A 22,520-nucleotide genomic window follows, 5' to 3' on the forward strand; every position below is an offset into this window, starting at 1 on the left:
TCTCACTAAATAAACAATGCGAGCGCGAAGCTCTAGCTGAAATTTGTATATTTATTGACCCCAAACGAGAATACTACTTTTTAATGAATTCATATAGAGCATACACATATCACTAGTGTCATCTGATGCGAGCGCCAAGCGCTTGCTGTTTTTTTTTTAGAATTACAACTAAACACATGAAACACTTTTGTAGTCATTGTAATCTTGTACATGATACGTATCTGACTAATCAAACATCGCGAGCGCGAAGCGCGAGCTGATTTTCAAAGATTTTCAGACAGGAAGAGGCGCATTCTAAGGTTTGTTCGTAGGATTTCACTAAGACTATACGTATTTCACTAATCAAATGATGCGAGCGCGAGCTGAATTTTTTTATATTCAGACCAAAAAGAAAGGAACATTTTAAGGAGTTTTTTTTAAGGAATTCATGAAGAGAAGAAGAATTCATGAAGACATATCTTACCAATTCACTAATGCGAACGTAATCACGGACTGGAGATGTTTTATATTCAGACCTAAAAAGGGGGCAATTACTTAAAGTAGTCATGAAAATGAAGCACATTTAACTGCATAAAACAATAATAGCTCGAAGTTCGAGGAAATATATTGGGTTTATATGGACTTGAAAACGGGCTGTTTTACTACAACAGGTTATATCTCATTAAACAGACAATACGAGCACCAGAAATGATAAACACATAGGCCCTAAGCAAATTATGTTTCCCAAAGTTATGACAAAATATTTCTTATGTAATACCATGATATGATATAATATAATGTGCAATAATTTCGTCTTCCCCCATATTACGTTTGTCTTTCTTCCCCCCCCCCCCGGTTTTTGTTTTTTGCCAGACGATGGGGGGGGGGGGGGGGGGGTTGCCCCCCATAGTTGCGCCACTAGTGCTGAAAGATAGGGCCGAGTGTGACATCCATCACTATCATGTTTATACGAACATAAATTAAATTACGTTATTACTCATTTTTGAAACACAAGAAATGTCTTTGAACATGGAGAATATCTGAATCTGTAGTCTTCAGTCCAATGCAAGCTATACAGTATCAGGCTTTAATAGGAACGCATGCTCAGAAGTTAAAAACATCATGATGTCAAACTGCGCAATACTATGCGCACAAGCTTGTTTTATGACTTGAGTCTCCAGGTTGATCAGCACAAAGCCTTTATACGAGGAAGCAGATATCGCCCAGAAAAGTGCTGAGAAGACTAAAATCTGAACTAAAAATCAAATTACCCTCTATCTCTCCCTCAGGGAAAACAAAATCCCTTCAATAAAGTAAACAATTTGCTCTGACAAAAGTTTAATCACAAAAATAAAAGAACAGAAAGAAAGGAAGTTCCATTTTCAAATTTGATGAGCCTATCGTTGCGAAAATACCCTTGCCAAGAAACAAAGACAATTGCTATTAATAGCCAACAAATTTAGTCTTTACCGATTACGATTGATGTCCTTGCTTGCTTTGCTAAAACTTATACAGGAAGACGATTAAAGTTTGCTCTCCATGTTTTTGTTTCGATCAAAGTCATATTGTTGTCTCCCTGGTTCAAGATATAATTTAAGGGGCTTATTACGCCTAGCTTTAATAACTTATACAAACCATATTGAAAATAATGAAATAAAGCATAATCGAGATCACATGCAACACTACTTGACTATGAAGTTCAGGTTATATTAAATTACGAAATTTGGAGAGAAATGTAAAAAAATAACATCAAAGTTTAAGCATGCGTTCTGATTTTCATAAATCAAGTAATACTTTGTAATTTCTTATATTAATTATATGAATTCAAAGGAAAATATGACATCAATGAAAGATGTGATATTATCATATTCTTATTGTTTATTAATTTATGCATAAAGTAGCACATATTAGATTTTGCAGGAACGTTCATTGATCATCTTTTTCCCATAAATCATCATGCAATATTTAGTATTGCATCACCGTCTTATTAATTCTTCCTAATGCAGAATCAGCAGCAAACGAGCAATATCGGTCCGTCTGAGTTTGTGGGGGCATAAAACCAAATCTGCCAGAGTCATTACACTTATTGTATTAACATTGTACTTGACCTACAAGACTAATCATTTTAATGAGAGAGAAGGAAAGAAGGAAAAAGTTGGTGGAAGGGGAACAGAAAGATAAGAGACTGACTGTTTAGTAGATAAAAGTGTGTGAGCGTGAGGGAGGATGAGAGAGTGTGTGTGTGAGGGAGGGTTGTGTGTGGGTTTTGGGGTGCGTGCGCATTTGCTACAAGGTAAAACATTGCGCAGACAGGTTCCTTCCTCGAAAAGGGGCGTAAACAGCGAGTTTTTACCCAACAAAATTCCACCCTTCTTCAGAAGAGTGAGGAAGTGCATTCGATCAACCTGGATTCTTCTCGACTAGTACTTCCTGAAGAGAGAGCCGACTGAGAAGTTCGTCAGCAGGGAAGCTCTCACAACTTCACTCGGTCCATGTCAAAGATTGTACATCATGTATAGCTTTGGGGACCAGTTGCATCGGCCCAAGTGGTTTGCACTTCTTGGGTTCCTTATCGTATTCCTGCTAGCATTTCATGGAGAAGGTAAGACAATTATGCCAATTTTGCCAAAGTGTGCGTAGACCCTAATACTTAACGTTTGAAGTAAAAATCAAATTTCTCACTCCAGTGCCATTGCTTATTTAAAGGACAAGTCCACCCCAACAAAAACTTGATTTGAATAAAAAGAGAAAAATTCAACAAGCATAACACTGAAAATTTCATCAAAATCGGATGTAAAATAAGAAAGTTATGGCATTTTAAAGTTTCGCTTCATTTCACAAAACAGTTATATGCACATCTCGGTTGGTATGCAAATGAGGAACTGATGACATCACTCACTCACTATTTCTTTTGCATTTTATTATATGAAATATTTTCATTTTCTCGTCATTGTCATATAAAAAAAAGTTTCATTCCTCCCTGAACACGTGGAATTCCATTATTTTAGCATTATGTGCTTCAAAAATTGAAATATTGTATAAATCAAACAATAAAAAAACAAAAGAAATAGTGAGTGAGTGAGTGACATCATCGACTCTCTCATTCGGATATAACTGGCTCGTTCAACTATTTTGTTATAAATAAGCGAAACTTCGAAATGTCATAACTTTCTTATTTTACATCCTATTTTGATGAAGTTTTCAGCATTGTGCTTGTCTGATTTTTCTCTATTGATTCAAATCGACATTTTTCTGGGGTGGACTTGAACTTTAAAGTCTTGTAATAAAAACAATTACACCGTTTCTAATCTTAAAGTTGATGATGAAGATGATACCCACTCTTCGAAATTGACCACTGTGACAATTTCACTGAACTCGGTTTTCGCAATGTCATCTTTAAATGAACTTTTCAAATATGCATCCCATCAAAGAGAAGAGTTTCAAAGCACTCTAAAAGTAGTCTATAACGAATTGATACTCTTTACTATCAGACTTTATTAAGGAAGACATTACATAGATTCTTGCAAACATGAGTACATTCTTTTCAATTTTTACCTGAATCTAGCTCTTGATAAAAGAAACATCAAAATTGTACAAAATGATAGGTAGCAAAATAGTGGACCTCGTTTTTAAAGTAAAAGACAACTCGTCGTAAGGCTACTGTACTCCTCCCTAATAATATTAACTCGTAGTTTAATCACACAAAAAGGGAAATTATTTTAAAGTCGGAGGTTCAATAATAAACAAATGATAACTTAGGGTTGTTAATATTACTTGAAATCTTACATAGACTTAGTTTTGTAAGGCGTCTCAAAAGGAACCCATCATCGTATCAATTTTTGTCACAGTACGTCGTACATATTTCATGAAGAATGCACAAATAAAAACATAATTCACCGGACAATATACTGTAAAATCTAACATAATTATATAATATTGTATTTTAAAATGAGACTTCAAATATGATTACATACACCGTTAAATATCTGACACACACGCACACACCCTCACACATGCACGCAGCCTCACATTAATAATTAACGAATAAATAAATAAACAAAAACAAATAACGAAAAAATCAAGTGCTATTTTTTTATGTCAAGAATAAAAGGATAGTTTGGTTTCGTTATTTCTGACTAGCAGACATTTTGAATCGAAATACTGCTATAACAATCTTTAAAAAAATTCAAGAATTGAAATCAATGTAGAATATGCATGGTCTAAAAAAAAAAAACAATCGGTTTAAGATATTTGCTAGTTTACCCATAGGCCTATATTTTAGAGCTTGTTTTGTGAACTCAGTACATAAACTAACATTATAATTGGTTTTGTCGTGCCTATTTTTCATTCACGTCTTGTGCAACTTATGGGAATTTGAGACATCCGGGTACGCAGTTCCGAACTACGCAACGTTTCGTTAGTGCGTGTCAGACCCAAAATAGCTAAAAATCATAAATTTAAGTTGAAATCAAATGCAAATTGGTTTTAAGCCAAACTTTGTAAATGTATCATTTTTCTACTTCTACATTGTCAGAATAAATTCATAGAAATAAATTTCCATTAAAAAACCCCCAAAGAAATGCACAAGAAATTAAAATAAACTAAAAAAATTGATATTATTTCTTCCTAACTTTTATTTGATAATCTGAATCCTACGAAAAGTCTGTGAGTAAAAATAGCAGTTTAGTGCGCGATTTAGTTAATGAAAGCAAACTGAGTTTAGGCATAAATTATCATGATTGGTTAGTAATGAGATTTTCGAAGTATTTGATCTTACAATTTATTTAATATGTCATGGGGGAGGTTTAACGGTCTGCTTAGGCGTCAAAATAGCCCATTCTTTTTAGAGTTAAGTCTCGTCTTCAATTCTGCTCGATTATATAAATTCATTTTTGTTTGAAAATTTAAAATTCGAAAGAGAGAATAAGTAATTATCTTAATACCACCTGAAAATATTTCAAACTTCAAATCAGAACCTCTCTCACTAAGGAACCTTCCTGAATAATGGTTCACCATTAAATTTATTTATATCATTACAAATGAAGTGTTTGAATTTTGTCAAATCACTCTAATCATATATCCGTTGACATTGGAGTATAGTATTGGAAATTCCAGGAAACTAGAATGAGCACGACTGTTTGATGGCTGGATATTGTTGTTGATGAAGTTTCTGCCTAAACTTACATAACAATATTGTTTTTTTTTATAAAAAAGTGCACACCTAGTTACCAATAATGCAAATAGCATTTCCATTTATTTGAAAATTGTCATTGTCTTAATCGATTTGAAGTGGGTCACCCATTACGATCAATGAATTTACTTTTAGTTGTAGGCTGCATAATTGATTTCGTAAGTTAGGCCTATTGCCTTATTGTTTTTGATGATTTGATAAAATTAGATCAAAATCAAACAAAAACTCCCTCTTTCTTAACTTCTGTCTTTAGCTCAGGAGATGTCAGTCTCAGTCAGCGTCAGCTCCGGCGAGGGTCTTTTGCCATGTGTTTATCGAGGAGTTCCGTACATGGACTCCCAAGAGTGGGCAGTGGACGAATGCACCACCTGTGCCTGTAACAACGCTACTGTGACCTGTGTTATTGAGAGTTGCCAACCAGCATTCTGCGCTTCACCAATAAAACCTGATGGAGCATGTTGCTACCTCTGTCCATACAGTAAGTCTTCTGATCGATGGTAGTACCTTTAATTATATACCCATTTAAACGTCTTTATGACATGCATTCAATCATTTTGGAAAACAAATCACATAGCATGACTACAGCTCACAACGCTTTCTATTGGGAACGACTTCACTTAGAATATCTCCAACAACAAGACCAGTGACCGTAATTTAATATATATACTGTATAGTAGTATAAGTACTAGATATGAATGGAAAAAAAATATACAAGCTTAATTATGGTAGGAAAGATATTTTCAAATGCCACATCAAAAGCCTCCAGAGCACTTTGAGGCCATTTTTTCCATCAATTCTGCCCTCAGGATGAGTTGTTTTGGGACGCGCAATCATGTAACAATATGCTAATTATCAACACGCAATAAATATCAAATAACAAATGATTGTACTAATCCAGTTACTCAACGCCCTCAGATTAAATTGTTTCCACTAACCCTAACAGATGTCCTGGCGAAGAAAGTCCTGCCTGAAATCACAAGCAGAGACACCATCGCAGAGGGAGGGGACAATCAAGTAAGCTTTGATGTTCCCATCAAGTTTCATGATGCTATGGACACCACCGGAGTCTCAGGAGAAGATATATGGAAGCTTTCTGCTTGGGCTTCAGCCAATCCAGACGGCAAAGGACCAAGGTAATATAAGACCTCGAAATTGAAAGAGATATAGCATAATAAATAAATGAGCAAATCAGCGTAATCATCTGTCCCATCAAATCAAAAGATTATGCGACAAGATCAGGATTCATTTCAGGTGCCTCCGCCCTCGTCCGTTTTTAATGACATTACAGAAGTTGGTGTTTAAGATGGAAACACAAACACCCTGTGAGTTGTCCGAATTCTCTAAGTTGCGAAATATATAATTTACTGAATATTCACTTCTTTATAAATTTTGCATTACTTGTACTTTGATGCGATGTAAAACGAATCATAACAATTGTATATTGGTATGTATTATGTTTCATTTCTTTCGAAAATATTTTTTTCTAATGACAATCTAAATCAATCTAAAAATGAAGCCCCAAAACATTGTTTTCTGTCTAATCACATATATGAATAACAGTTCGATAGATGAAAGTACGTGTAAGTGTGTTTGGGTGTGAGTGTGGTTGACAGAGACAGAGAGAGATCCTCATTTATTTGTAATGCTTGCTGCACTTAAAGTTCACCCTGAAGGAAATTTTGTTGTAAAAATGGCAGAAAAAATAATGAAACATATTGGAGGTTTGAGGATAGTCCATTAAAGATTAAAAAATTTATTAGAATTTTACGTTTTGGATTTGTGACGTCATAAACGAGCAGCTGTCCTATATTTTTTATTATATAAAATGCATAAATGTCAATATTTAAAAGGATAAGTCGGTAAATTGCCAATTCGTCTACTGCCATCCCGTCCACTCACCACATGGTCTACATTCATTTCGTCTAATGCCATTTCGTCCATCAACATTTCGTCTACCACCCATTTCGTCCAATCACCATTTCGTCTAATAGCCATTTAGTCTAATAGCCAGTTAGTCTATAGCCAATTCGTCTACAACCATTTCGTTTACCAACCATTTCGTCTAAATCCATTTGGTCTAATGCCAAATCGTCCATTAACCAGTTCGTCCACCGTTCATTTGGTCCAATAGCCATGTCGGCTAATTTCAGTTGGTCCAATATCCACATCGTCTACTTATCAACTCGTCCAATTGCCATTTCGTCTAATAGTCATTTCGTCCATCAACCATTAGGTCCAATAATCAGTTCGTCTACCAACCAAATCGTCTACTAACCATTTCGTCCAATTCCCAAATCGTCCAATAGCCATTTAGTCTAATAGCCATTCGGTCCAATAGCCATTTCGTCTAATACAAATAATTTGCGTTATCCGAGGAGGGGAGCGAAATGACTTTAATACCTGGAAATTATTGATGATATTAGTTTTAAAAAGAACCTAAAAACTATGATGATAACTACTATCTCAAGGGTCGATTCAGTGGGTACAGCAATTCAGGTACCCCCACCCCCCTAAAACGCACACACACACATATAAAAGGTGGAACTAAGATGGGGAAAATGGAAAAGGGTCCTTTTATTTTAATTTGTCGCTCAATTTTTATTTAAAAAAAAAAGAAAGGAGAATATTGTATTCCGATATCAAAATACGATAAACAGATGAAAGACAATATAGCCTTTTAAAGAAATATTATTGATCAATATACCCCCCACCCCAAAAAAGAGCTCTTCCCGATCTGTCCTATCTTCTTTCCCTGTACTATCCTCTCCCTTTTTGTTCGTTTCCCGTCGCTAGAAGCCCGCCTGCGCCTAAAATAAATGTAGGCCTAGTAGTATTGACAATAACGATGAGTATAATGTTTGTGATATACTCATGCTGTAGCAATTAATGGATATAATAATAAGAATGATAATCATCATAATGATACTAATAAATAATAATAATAATGATAAAATTCACAATAATACTACTAATAATAATAATTATGATGATCATATTACTAATATTAAAAAATGATAATAATAAGGATAATCATAATAGAAATAATACATAATTAAAATAATTACTACTACGTAGGCGCGGATCCAGGAGTTTACAGGAAGGGGGGGGGGTATTGAAATCACTAGAGTAGATTTTTGGTCGCGAGTATATAGGCCTGCCGGGTATAATTATAACACATCCCTTTTGCGGATCTAGCTTTTGCTAATGGGGGCAGGGGGGCTGTTGCTCGAAAAATGTTCATTCATTTATATATTCCCCTGTCTGCGGATCGAAGAGGGTTTTTTCCGTGGTTTTTTTTTTGCTTGCGCGAGCTGATCTTTTTTTTAATAAACATTTTATATGTAGGCCCACTATTATTTTACACATAAAATCGTAAGTCTTGACACTGTTTGAAATCCTGAACATTTCTCTAGATTAATAACTAATGCGAGGATTGCAAGCGCGCAGCGCGAGCTGAGAATTTTCCATATACTGACATGAAACAGGGGCGTTTTAAGGACTGCGTTTAGGAATTCTTGAAGATACATATTTTACTTTTGTAAATGCAACATCACAGTGCGAGCTGAAATTTTCCTATATTCAGACCTCAAAACGGGGCACTTTAATCACTTTTTGTAAATTTGTACATAATACACATCTAAATAAACAATGCGAGCGCGGGTCGAAATTTGTGATATTCTGACATGAAAAATTACGTTTTAAGGACTGTTTGTAAGCATTCATAAAGTGGATACATAGGCATTTCGAGGAGGGCAAAGCGTCCGCCCCTCCTTATTGACGGCCCCAAAAAAGAGAAAAGGGTGGGGAGAAAAAAAAGAGAAAAAGGGAAGGAGGGAAAAGAAAACGGGGAATGAGACGAGAAAAAGCTGAAGGAAGGAATTAGACATTGACAATCCACGTCACTATATATCCAGTTTAGAAATGATATACAAACATGTGCACGGCGAGTTTAAAAAAAATTGATATTTCAGGACACTTTGAACACTCCCTGTAATACAGGATACATAATTATCTTAAAATGAACAATTACTGCAATTATTGCCGAAAATGTTGGTTAATTGACATAAAGAAGTAACAGATTAAGGATTGTTTGAAGGAATTCAAGAAGAGATGGATGTATCATAAATAAAAATGTGAGCGCGCAGCAAGAGCTGAAGCTGTTTCCCTATTTTCAGATCTAAAAATGGGAGATTTTAATCATTTTTCTTTTGTTATTATGTACAGGATACATATCTCAATAAATTATTAATGCGAGCGCGAAGCATGAGATGTTTCCCTTTCTTTTTTTTTCCTTTTCTTTCTCCCTCTTCCCTCTTCCTTTTTTTCCTTCTCTCTTTCTCTTCTTCTTTCCTTTTTTTTTTTCTCTCTTTTCTTTTCCTCTCTTTCCTTCCCCTTTTTGGCGCCCCCTTTCGCCTACCCCGGGGGCCCGGGCCCCCAAATCCCCCCCAGAATACGCGCATGAATATGAGACGGACCTCACTCATCAACCAGCGTGCAGCCTGATCTGATTTTTTTTAATTCAGATTTAAAAACGATACGTTCTTATATTTTTACCAACGTGCCAGAGCACGTTGTCCGCTGGCGACATCGCCAGTATACCATTCCGTTTTTCCTCGCCCGTATCGTGTATGTATAACCTCGATAAGACACACATTGCTTCCCCCTTTGGGTGGAAAACACTTCCATAATGCAAAGTAATCAATGACGAACAACACTAGTCAACAGTGATAAAATAAATCAAGAAGTTGAAGAGAATTGGTAATTAATTAGGCCCACAATCGCGAATAGAGTCGACTCGAGTCGTAGAGGGCGCTAGTGCAGCATAGTAGACCAGTATGCGTATTAGACGAAATGAATATTAGACGAAATGGTGATTAGCCAAAATGGCAATTGGACATATTGGTTATTAGACCAAATGGCAATTAGACCAAATGATTGTTAGCCGAAATGAGTTTAGACCGAGTGATAGTAGACCAAATGCAGTTAGACCAAATGGAACATGGACGAAATGAAAGTAGACCAAGTGGTTATTAGACCATTTGCCTTTAGACCATTTGGCTATTAGACCAAATGGGAATAGACGTAATGATAGTGGACAAAGTGGTTATTGGACCAATTGGCAAAAAAATACCATTAGACCAAATGGCTATTAGACCAAATGATAATAGACGAAATGGCTATTAGACGAAATGGCTATTAGACGAAATGGTGATTGGACGAAATGGTAATTGGACCATGTGGATAGTGGACCAACTGATGGTAGACGAAATGATATTAGACCATGTGGGTAGTGGACAAAATGGCAGTGGACGAAATGGCAATAAACCGATAAGTCCATCCCAACAAAAAGTCAATTTGAATAATAGGAGAAAAAAATTAAACAAGAATTACCCTGAAAATTTCATTAATATTGGGTGTAAAATAAGAACGTTATGACATTTTAAAATTTCACTTAATATCACAAAACATTTATATGCACATCCTGGGCGGTATGTAAATGAACAGACTGATGACGTCACCCACTCAATATTTCTTTTGCATTTTATTGTATGAAATATGAAAAATTATAACTTTCTGCTCAGTGTCACTCCTCTCTGAATATGTGGAATTACCATTACCTTAAAAGTTAATGGTTAAGTCAAGTTGTGCATATAATTGATTTGTGAAAAATAAGCGAAACTTTAAAATGTCATAACTTTCTTATTTCACATCCGATTTTGATGAAATATTCAGCATTATGCTTGTTTGATTTTTCTGTATCGATTAAAATCAACCATTTTTGCAACGTTTTATCATTTATCACCAAGAATTGGATTCGAAGAGGACATTCTAGATCCGACGCAAAAAGACAAGTACTTTAAGAAAAAAGAAAAATTCGAGTTTACTGATCTGGACTTTTCCTTTTCTGACCCGATGGCCGAGTGCGACGACATGAAGTATATCTGTGTGAGGATCGAGAGGGGAGATAACCCCAGGACCACAGGGGACCTTGGCTATACTTTAGGAGGATACCCAGACTCAGATGCACAGACCGGTTGTACAGGAGCCCCAGAATGTCGAGGTATTTTTTTTGTTCGCTATTCTTACAGGTATTTCAGCTTACAAAGTAGATTTCTTAAATGTATTTGTTTCTGTATACGAACTTCAATGATTACAAAGATAGTGCAGTCTTAAATGTTATGATCGTCCAGTAACGTTTATGACAATGTGTAGTTGTTTAGATTCAATTTGTAAAATCTTTCCGACCAACAAAAAGTTAGAAACGAGTTGTGTAATATAGTCTACATTTTACCATGTTAACCAGTTAATGCATGCCATGATAATAACCATTAATCATCGCGGTATTTAGTTTAAAAATCTAGCACACTTATCAAATGTAAGGTAACCGTTTGTCTTTATCTTTTCATATCTCTCTTACACAAAATAAGGAATCGTTGCTAGGGATCTAGAATGGGAGCTGGAACCAGCAGAAACAGTAATACCCTATCAGGAAACGGCGGTCAATCTGGACGCTTCAGTCTTCTTCCGAGAGGATAACCCGTTGTTATCTGGTGATGGACTCTGGCGCATGGGTCTGTACGGCAGCAGAACAGCTGATGGCTCAGGCGATCGATATGGTTACAAACCACAGACACTGAGCTGGCCCCAACAGGGAACCACCCTAGAGGAAGGCGTTCCTCTTGGACTGCCTGATGTTGAGACCGACTTTGAAATCGGAACTGTCGGTTGCAATGACTTCGGCTATGTGTGCGTGGAATTCACTGGTGGTGACAATCCCAACCCAAACTATTTCTTCCGCAAAGAGGGTGCTACAGATAATTCTCCGGCTCAAAATACAATCACCAGATGTAAAGAGCAGGAATGTTTATCAAGTGAGTACATCTAATTGTTTCAGGTATGGCGTTGCGCATTGTTTATACCTTTTCTTATTTTGGATCGGCACAGTAGTTTTCATCTGACTACAAGCTAAAGTGCGATACCTTCATGGTTTTGGCGTTGTTCTTCCTTCAAAGGCATTAATAGCGCGTAAGCAACTTGAAAGAAATGTAGAAAACCCCTCTTTTATAAACAGCAATGGAAAAGGTTGGGACTCTATTAATTTTTACACTTCAATGTGTCTACTGTAGGTGTGCAGTAATTAAATAGCAACGTGGCAATCATTGGGAAGTAAACCTGTTCACTTGTTTTTATATACTCAGATTGATTTGAAAAGTCAACCAAGTTATGATATTTTCTTGACTTTTCCTGTTAACATGGCATAAATTGCGTGACTGGAAGCCCGTCTTGGCTCTGCTCGGATATCACTCATCAAGCATTAACTCCCAGATTCAATAATCTGGCTAGGATATGGATCATTGATTCCTGTGGATTAACCATTCCTGCGTTTCATCCAGCAATGACTATTCAGTAATTGTTATTCGAAGATATTGAAATGGCTGTGCCTTGGAGGCACTTGTAAATCAAAAACTTCTACACATTTGCACCAAGTATGCTACGGTAAAAAGGAGGAGGTACAGACGTTTTCATCAAATATGGCGACACAAAACATCTTCTTGAAAGTCTGATCTGAATGACGTTTCTCCATGAACTTTCAGTTGTATGACAGACAATCCGCCGCGAAAAAGTATATTACCAGTAATTGTACTAATTGAAACCACTTGGGATATTTTGTGATTACGACGATCCACATTGCAGTGTCAAGACAGAAAGAAGGCCTTATATGTTTTAAAAATGCCAACCATTAATAAAACAACCAATTCTATGTGCACATTACAGTCCTGTGAGAAAGATAGTGAAGATGAGTTTTTCCTTTTATACCTCTAACTGTTTCGAAGACTTTAATTTATATGGGTGTTTTTTTTATTTGAGTTAAGAAAATAATCTAGATGTACAGTATTCCGCCCATCTTGGGGCTGGAAATACGTTTTCTTACCTATATTATAAGTTATATTTGACCATTTCAGTGCTTCGACAACTATCGGCCTATAGAATTATCAGAAATCTATGCATTTATTGAGGTAAAATAATATATATTTTCTATCAATGTTATCATGGTTATCTTATGTTTGGGTTTCCGATCAAGGAATGAGAGAAAGTTTTTGCGAGAAGAAAACTTTTGACCATTGCGACGACCCACTTCATTCATGGAACTCACTATTTCTGCTCTGTTTTCTGCTGAACAGATGTATGGGCCGAGTCTCTGGACTGGAGCTTAACGCCAACGGGTACGGTTATATCCGGTCAGGAAAGCGAAGTGACTATTGACGGCAATGTCATGTTTGAAGACGACAACCGCGAAGTTGCCGGCAATGGCCTGTGGAGAATGGGGCTGTACGGAAGCAGGAATCCCGATGGAACAGGAGAAAAATTTAACTACAAAAGGAATATTCTTGACACGCCACAAGAAGGCGTTACTTTACCACAAAATAGCGGTTTACTCGAACAACCAGGGGTGACTGCCGACTTTGAGATTGGCACCGTCGGTTGCAATGACTTTGGATATGTTTGCGTTGAGTTCACCGGAGGAGATGATCCGCAGCCTTTGTATTTCTTTAGGACAGTGGGATCTGCAAGTGATCGTGCAGAAGACAATGTTTTAGTAGAATGCAAAGAACAGGAATGTTTATCAAGTAAGACTCAACATAGTGAAGAGTGAAAGAGTACAAATGTACAAACACCACGACGCATTTTTATTTTAAAAAAACTGAAATAGACTAGCAATCCATCAGTAATGATGATCCTCATTTAAAAGATACAATAGTGGAAGATATTATTATATTCACTTTATATGAAGTGTTAACACTTCCATCCCATGCCAATGTTTATGTAGGTATATGTCATTTCAGTATTTACACATTACAGATGATTGCTTCAACTTTATAAGTCACTGCTATTCTGTTTGCATATTTTCTTTAATTTCAACCACAGCGTAATCAAACTACCTCGTTAGGCAACGGAACATACATTTAAATGTCCCAAGGAGACCGTCTTAAAGTTCTGTCATATTTTTTTTCTTGCAGAGGCAATCTTTACCGATCTGGAAGTTGATCTTGGAGACCAAAACATCATCGAGAATAAAAACAATCCTCTCACAGTTGATCTGAGTGGAATCACCGCCGACGACTCCACCAACGTGTGGGGAGACCAGCTATGGACAGTAGGTGCATATGCCAGCCAAAATCCGAATGGAGAAGGACCAAAGACCGGCCTCATCGAGCAGATTCTTGATCCCATGGAAGCTGGCACCAATCTCAATGAAGGGGAGAATCTTCCATTCGAGCAAGTTGATTTTGATTTCGACATGACGGGGATGCGATGTGAAGATGCACCATATCTCTGTTTTGACCTTGATAAGAACCCCAGGGCCAGTGTTAACTACATCTTTGAAGCTCGCCCCGACGATTCTGTAACGACTGAATGTGTAGACATGAGAGATCGATGCAAAGGTAAGTTATTTTGAACATTCTTAACGACAACAACAGCCAAATCTTCTCCAACACTGATCGGAAGAAATTAATTAAAATGTAGGTCTCTAATGAAACAACATGCTCTTTATTATTTATCTTCTTATTGTTTATCGTTAACTGTTTCTCTTGTACACTTTTGGGGATATTTTATCCCCACGGAGGTTTCAATACTTCGGTCTTCGGACAATTGTCAGTATTTTATATGAACAAAACTTTTCACACTAACGTGTGAATAATTATTCTAATTACGTGAATAATCTTATAAGTTTGTCACTATCTAACCCTCAACCCAAAATAAAAATAATTATGAATCATCTGCAACACTTAAAGTGACCATTTCACTTTGTTCTGATTTAAAAAAAAATCACATTTTGGTAATTGAAAATGGGCTAAACATTAGGCTTATAGTGTAAAAATACCATCCCAAAAGTTTCAAAGTATTATATCTACAGGATCAATTTGAAAACCTTGGAGATGTAAACCAAAGTTTTAAAATAATTGGGAGTCGGTTTCAATGGCTATGTGTACAGTATAGAGCGAATCTGTGCAACACAACACCTAAACTCTAGAACACATCATGACATACATACAGTGTGTACAAGCTATTCACTGAATGTACAGTGTAGCTAATAATAGTGTGTGTATAGGAGATACACACAGCAGAAGGCAGTCAACATTGCCAACGGACTTTTTGAATTGGAAAAAACTGGTCATAAGCTGGAACCCATCTACTAGACGGTTCCCAAAATCAAGCTAATAAATTGCTACTTGTATCTAAATTAGAGTTTTTAATCCTATATTGTGGTCTGTTTCAGGGTTTTTGAGGACAAATACATGTTTCGTCTCAATTTGAGAATTTTTTAAATCAGCTGCTCACAAAGTTAAACGACCCCTTTAAATAATTTTCTCTTTACAGGTGCCACTGCTACAGATATTGAATGGGAGCCCGAAATAGGTATTGCTCCGTTTGGACAACCTTCACCTCTGACTATCGACGCAGATGTTCTTTTTGACCCAGAAAGTCCCGATGTGATTGGAGATGGATTGTGGCAGTTGGGTGTCTTTGCTGCTAATAGCCCGGATGGTATGGGACCACGCAGACATGAGGTTACTCAGACCCTAGATCCGTTCAACGAAGCTTTGCCTCTTGAGGACGGAGGACCCCTGGAATTTGGCAAGCTTGATGTCGACTTTCCAATAGACGAAGTTGGCTGTGATGAATTCAGGTGGCTCTGTGTTGAGTTCAAGAAAGGAGAATCGCCCACACCAGATTTCAAATTCGAGACTGAATCTGGAGAAGATACAATAATATCTTGCAAAGAACAGAGATGTAGAGGTATGTTGTTGCTTAATAGTTACTTCAAATATTTTTCTTTTAATTTCCATATGTTGGTTACTTATATAGGTAGCACCCCCTTGTTTTTTTCTGACGACAACACCCAGCTTCCCCTATTCAAAAAATCGTTCCAAAGGCCCTGAGGGGCAGTGATGTTAAGTAGACTCATGATGTTTTCCCTTTGGCTTTACTGCTTTCGTTTTTTCCCCATCTTGATCAGAAGGGGGTGGGGTAAGGTTGATCCCTGGCAATTAAATTTTTTATTCAATTCTTTGGTTTTCTGGAAAAATTAAATGCCTGGAGTGTATTTGAAGCGGTTTCAACGTAATGAAATGACCCTCACACTCCCCGAATTATAAACATCCCACCCAATAAAACGAAACAAAAGAAACTTTCCTTGTCTGGGTTAATATAGTTATGAGCTATGATCGTTGAATTTTCTGTTTGATTGCATTGCAATTCAGACAGTCAAGACAGTGATCGCTTCATAGTTTTCATGGTGCCATGCAAGATTTTATTTACCAAATAATGAAAAGAAATGCCACAGATCGATATGATGGTAACTGGTGAGATAAAATCCCAATATTAATTGAAGAATGTAACTTATGTTTGAATTCTCTGCAGGTGTCGAAATCAACGACCTCGAATCTACTCCAACCGACGTTAAAACAGATCTCATGCTTTATGAAGGAAAGGCAGAAAATCCGATTACATACAATTCCGTTGCATCCACCACCGATCAAACTGGTACGATCAGGGGAGTCGATCTCTGGACCCTGAGTCAGTGGGGAAGTGAACGTGCAAACGGCAATGGACCACAAGCAAACTACCAGGAGCAGGTGCTATCGGGATACCACGCAGCACTTCCAGTCTTGGCTCAGGGAGACACACTGGATTTTGTCCCGCTTGTGTCAAACTTCGACATGACTGGAATCAAGTGCCCTCAGGTCAAGTACATCTGTAACGAGGTCAACAAAGACCCACAGTCCATCCCAGATTTCCAGTTTAGCGCTGTTCCGGATGAGTCTGTCCTGAGGAGTTGTTTTGAAGTACCTGATGACGCCTGTAAAGGTAACTTGTATATTATTAAAAATGAAATTATGCGCGTACATTAAAAGTGTTTTAACTTTTTACCACAAACTTGCAAAAAGCAAAAGTAGATATTTTTTGCACGCTACTGGAAGAAGAAACTTATACCTTATGTTATGCAAGACTGCATCAAGGATACAGTGAAATTGAATCATGATTCCGGAGTCTTGATAGTGATCAAATAAATTAATGCATGTGCATGCAAGCCTAATTTAGATTGTTTGCATGCATTTTGGATACATTTTGGATATCCAATTTACTCTGCAAAATACATCTAAGGTGTAAACTATAGTATACATAAGTATTGTCAGACTGAACTCACGGGAGTTTAAAATCCCGAAGCACTTAATGTATCGGGAGCACAAATGAAAAAAATCACATACATAATTATTTTATTTAAATTTTTTAATTTCTCTAAAAAGTGATGCTTTTTAGAATTCCCGCGTCAGCAAAATGGATGAGTAATGTCAAGTATACATGCTATCTGATTTGAAGACAACTGTTGATATAATCATGTTTTTACTGAGCCTTCTTCATTAGGATACTCACTATGATTACTAAATTTATCATTCAACAGGAGTTATCTTTGATGACATGGATTGGGACATGTCCCCAATTGGACCGGTCAGAGCTGATGAACCTGATGATATGCTTCTTAACGTTGACCTTAGCACATTGCCAGAAAGTGGTTCAGCCGATGGTGATGGACTCTGGCGAATTGGAGTCTTCGGCTCTCCCAATCCTGATGGCGCCGGACCACGTCTTGGCTATGTTCGGCAGATCTTGGACCGAGCAGAATCATCAATACCTGCAGAGGGTGAAGGAACACCCCTCGAATTAAACAATCTGGAGGCTGAGTTCGACCTCTCTCAAATCGGTTGTGACTCTGAGTACCGCTTCCTGTGTCTTGAGTTCTCCAAGGGTATGATGGCCAGTCCTGATTTCAAGTTCGAGGTACAAGGTGGTGGTGATGAAATAGTAAGCTGCAAAGAGCAACCTTGCCGGAGACGTAAGTCCGTTGTTATGCGATATTAAAATAAAACAATTAGGCAATCAAGACTATTCCGATTTAGCTATTGAACATCTAATATGAATATTTAACAATGTCTACGTTCTGCATCTACGAACTGCTGTGATTTTCTACGGCAAGTAGATCAACACTATATCATCTGTAATATTGTGATATCAATTGGTACTAAGCAATTTTGTCATTAAGATTAGTATTTATGTTCAATTCAATGGAATTATATTCTTTATTACAAAGGAGAAAGTTTTTCAGAAAAATGTAACTGGCCAATTAATACCTTTCATTTGAAGATGTTATGGCCAATGGACGTTTACAAAATATGATAAAGGAGCACAACACAAAGGTGCCTTTAAGTAGTAAGCTATTATGATAACTGCGTAGGGGTTTCTTTAAAAAAATGATAATATGCGTAATGACGATGACCAACTTGCAAAATAATCTTTCTACTTTACATGTATATTCCAGCTGTTATTCTGACGGACGTTGATACAAATCTTCTGGGTAACGGGCGCGTAAGTGAAGGCACACCAAACAACAGAATTCTGTACGACATCACCGGTGTCGCCGATCCTTCCAGTGGGAAGGCAATTGGTGAAGATCTCTGGGACCTGACAACTTTTGGCAGTTCATATCCCGATGGTCGTGGCCCGAGGTATAACCCCCAAGAGGCCAACGTCTTTACTCCGTATCAAAAGGACAGACCAGCTTTCCCTGGTGAGGACATACGGTACGGAGCTGTAGACACCAACTTCGACATGACAGGACGCACTTGTGACGAAGTCAGGTACTTCTGTTCCGAGCTTCGTAAAAATGAAGCCGCCACTCCAGATTTCGAATTCCTTGCCAAACCCAGCGAGGATGTGCTTATCGACTGTTTTGAACTTAATTGTGAAGGTAAGTACTTCACAAAATTAAATACTTGTTTAAATTTGGTTGGACAAATACTCAAATAGAGGGTCTATTGGGGATATGTAACTTTGGCACAACTGCTCATTATGTACTATTCGTAATAATTTCCAGGTAATATACGAATTGATGAAAGTAAAAGAATCATATCAAGCAACGATTTGCTAATATCTCAAGTTAATATCTTATCAGATTAATCAGTAGGGTCACGGTCGTAGGATAGGTCTATGTTCAAAATGAAAGTGTAGCCTGTTTTTTCCAACCCATCAAGTTCTCAATAGCTTCTTATTGAAAAAAAAAAAGACTTGGAAGCGAGATTTCAAGGATGCTTTTTTTTATAATATAAACAATCTGTGCTATAACATAAGATGCGTTTCTGTTGTTAGAGTTATTACCATTTGTCAGAAGTTAGATTATTTTTGTCTGCCCTAATGAAATCATGACTTAACAGAAGGCCTTATTACATTACTAATTCTTAAAGTGACAAACTTGATTCACTGCTACCCACATAGATTACTTAAATTAGAGGAATAAAGTAAACTGGGTTAAGAACGAAACTGCTTCAAATTCTCGAGGCAGAGAATATGATATTGTGACTTTTAAAACCCTGTTTATTAAAGTTACCTCGATATCAATAAAAAAATACACATTAAAAAGGCAATTTTTGTAAACATAATACACAGGTGTTCTCATAGACAACACCCGGCTCATGTTGAATTCTGATGACGAGCTTGAAGATGGGCCCAACGACCTGTCCTTCGACTTCAGGGTGGACTCAAACCCCTCCGGAGGGGATGCTGATGGTGACGACCTCTGGCGCCTGGAAACATTCACTGCTACTCATATGGACGGCTCAGGTCGACGTGATATCTTGGACCAGCAGACTCTCGATCCCAGAGAAGCCAGTACTGACATGAGATCTGGAGACTCCATTGTCTTCCGGAATCTCGAGGCAAGGGTTAACTCTGAGGACGTTAACTGTGATGAAGATCAGTACCTGTGCGCCGAGATCTCCAAACAAGCGCGCGCCCGTCCAAATTTCTCCTTGAAGGGAACGCGAGAGAATTCCATGACGAGTTGTAAGAAGATCAAGTGTGCCAAGGCCGGTAAGATTCTTTTCTTCATTTTCCGCAGGGAGGTATAAAAAGAGAAGAGATCTAGAAGTCTGACTTATTTTCACCCTATTTTTCATTAATATACATATCTTTAATTATTTAATTTAAGTATAGATTCAAAGGCAATCCGATGACCGATGATATCGGAAAGATAGGCAATTTTAATTATCTCAATTCCAATAACAGATTCCGACTCTTTTTAATAAATTTCAATCTAAAATACTATTTGAAGAAAGGGAAACAGAATTCATTTCCTGGTCGGATGAATTGAGAATTACTTTGTATCAGAACTTTCTTTTAGATAGGGCTCATGAATGGTATGGCCTACAAATGCTAAACCTACTAATTTCTATATCCTGAACGAAGAAGGAAAATGCGAGAGCAAGAAAAGAATAATAAAAATGTTGAATTGATACCTTGTAATAATTATTTAAAAACATACACATGTACATGTAGGCACTCTTTATTTTCCAATTCTTAGTCGTTTACAAGACATATTTTACTTCTTAAAGAAATCGTTTATAATGTTCATTTATTTTTATCTTCACCCTTTTTATACATGTATATGTTCTTTTTACAGTTTGTCAAATTTGTCTACAGCATTTTTTTCATTGTGGTTTGTGTTTCAATGAATATTTCATATTGGAGATTTGCCTTCTTTCTATCCTCTTTCACTAATTAAACATGTCACACTGCATGGTCAAAATATGCATGTTCCCCTCCTTGCACTTATTATCATCACCTATGATATCATACTTTTTTGCCAGTATCCTGAGTTTTAATCCAAAACATCCCTAACATTTTAAGGGAAAATATAAATCTAACCAGTTTTCAAAAGCTGGTTGGAAAGAAGTCCCAGTGAAACGTATTACAGTCATGACACGGGGTATGACGAGATTTTACGATTATCAATCACGATTTGTGAGGAGCGGTTTACAGTGACGCACTCAGCATACTGTAATGAGTAAGTATGGTCACACAGGTAGGTATTCTTACTATAATTATAACTCCATACCAATTCAATGTACATGTCATCCTATAAACACAGCAATTCCTGACTTGGTCATTTAATGATAAAACACACCTGGACATAGCTGTAAGCTATCAGCAATGTAACACAACGGGAAATTAGCCCGTATAATAAATTGTTTTCCTTGTTGGTGTAAATTAACGCTGACATGGAGTGAATTAAAGTGATAATTTGAATAGGCACAAGCGCTCTTCGTGGCGCAGAATGGAAAAAGGCGATTATTTCGATACACAACTTGTACTGGTCGTTTTTTTCCTGATAAATATCGCTATAAGATCTAGATGATGAACATGAATGTAAGAATCATAGTTAGACGTGACTAAAAGATTTGTGACAATATATGTTGATTGAATATTTGGTTTAATAGTAATATATATTTGGATCAGATGACAATTCCGTCTTATTCATGTATCTACGTATTCATTTTGATTGATTAATTAATTTTGAAACTTTTTTTTAAAATCCGATTTATTAATTTAGTAATTTGTCTTTTCTCTATATTTATTTCTTTATTTATAATGATTTTTCTTTTTTCCCTTTCAGGATCACGACTGAAGGATTTATGGTATCAAGATAATGCGTAATATTATTTACTAGTCATTTCAATACAGATTCAAAGAAGATATCACAATGAATTTCGGAATAAGTTCAATGTTTGAATCAGAATGAATTTCTATATCGTTTTAATGCTGGAAGAAAAACATTAGCAATGCATTTGTGCTTGAAAATAAATCAAATTAAATTGAATTCTTGATACTTTTTGATATCAGCAATAGTATTCCGGCATATTGAGAAATAGGAATAAATATTAAAAGGGGTATTTGCAATACGTGCATAAATTCTGTCTTAATCTGTGTATTTTTGTATTTCCATTGACTATTTAGATGACACATACCTTTGTTACTGTACTGAGAACATTGGACCTCTGAGAAGAAAGCAGAGCACGAAGAGACAGATATATGGAAGAAAATATACGATGGGAGAGAATAAGGAGATAAAACCCTTTTGATTTAAATTTATTTGGAAGGCTTTCCAAGTACAAATGATGGAAGATATGGAAGAAGAAATGAATATTGTAATAGAAGATGGTAAAATTAATTAAAGTGCAATATATTTAAAGAGGTGGAATATCATTGTATTTATTACCGGTTGTCGATGTAATAATGACAAGTATAATTGTATGGCTTCCTTTTTCAGATGTTTTGTTATATGGCGATGTAGATTGATGATGAATGATGATGATGTTAGGCCTTGTTGATTGAGGTATCAGTGATCATAGTAAAAATGATAAGAATGATTGATTTACGATGTCGATATGACTGGCTGTTGGAAGACTTATGTAATAGTGATGATTGTGACTAGTTGATTGTAATGATGGAT

General features: G+C 36.6%; 1 protein-coding gene across 2 annotated transcripts; it reads left to right on the forward strand.

The window, feature by feature from the left end:
• The first annotated feature begins 1,914 nt into the window (after window positions 1-1,914).
• Window positions 1,915-21,337, forward strand: LOC121410683. 2 transcript variants are annotated; one of them, XM_041602928.1, is made up of 12 exons: window positions 1,915-2,581; window positions 5,424-5,648; window positions 6,114-6,303; window positions 10,978-11,231; window positions 11,599-12,042; window positions 13,354-13,800; window positions 14,191-14,616; window positions 15,554-15,973; window positions 16,598-17,044; window positions 17,640-18,071; window positions 18,555-18,983; window positions 19,679-21,337. In XM_041602928.1, the coding sequence occupies exons 1-12, from the start codon at window positions 2,491-2,493 to the stop codon at window positions 20,137-20,139; spliced, it is 4,266 nt and encodes a 1,421-aa protein (XP_041458862.1). In that variant the 5' UTR covers window positions 1,915-2,490; the 3' UTR covers window positions 20,140-21,337. The 2 variants fall into 2 exon arrangements, with proteins under 2 accessions (XP_041458862.1, XP_041458863.1); XM_041602929.1 differs by lacking the exon at window positions 13,354-13,800.
• The last annotated feature ends 1,183 nt before the right edge of the window (window positions 21,338-22,520 follow it).

Source organism: Lytechinus variegatus, chromosome 3 (assembly GCF_018143015.1).
Source record: "Lytechinus variegatus isolate NC3 chromosome 3, Lvar_3.0, whole genome shotgun sequence".
In the NCBI taxonomy this organism is placed as follows: Eukaryota; Metazoa; Echinodermata; class Echinoidea; order Temnopleuroida; family Toxopneustidae; genus Lytechinus; species Lytechinus variegatus.

Bases quoted from the DNA above. Each gene is read 5' to 3' on its own strand.
- LOC121410683 (XM_041602928.1), top strand. From the start codon at position 2,491: ATGTATAGCTTTGGGGACCAGTTGCATCGGCCCAAGTGGTTTGCACTT. The intron at 14,617-15,553 runs GTAAGTTATTTT...TTCTCTTTACAG, and splicing joins CATGAGAGATCGATGCAAAG to GTGCCACTGCTACAGATATT. The intron at 18,984-19,678 runs GTAAGTACTTCA...CATAATACACAG, and splicing joins TTTTGAACTTAATTGTGAAG to GTGTTCTCATAGACAACACC.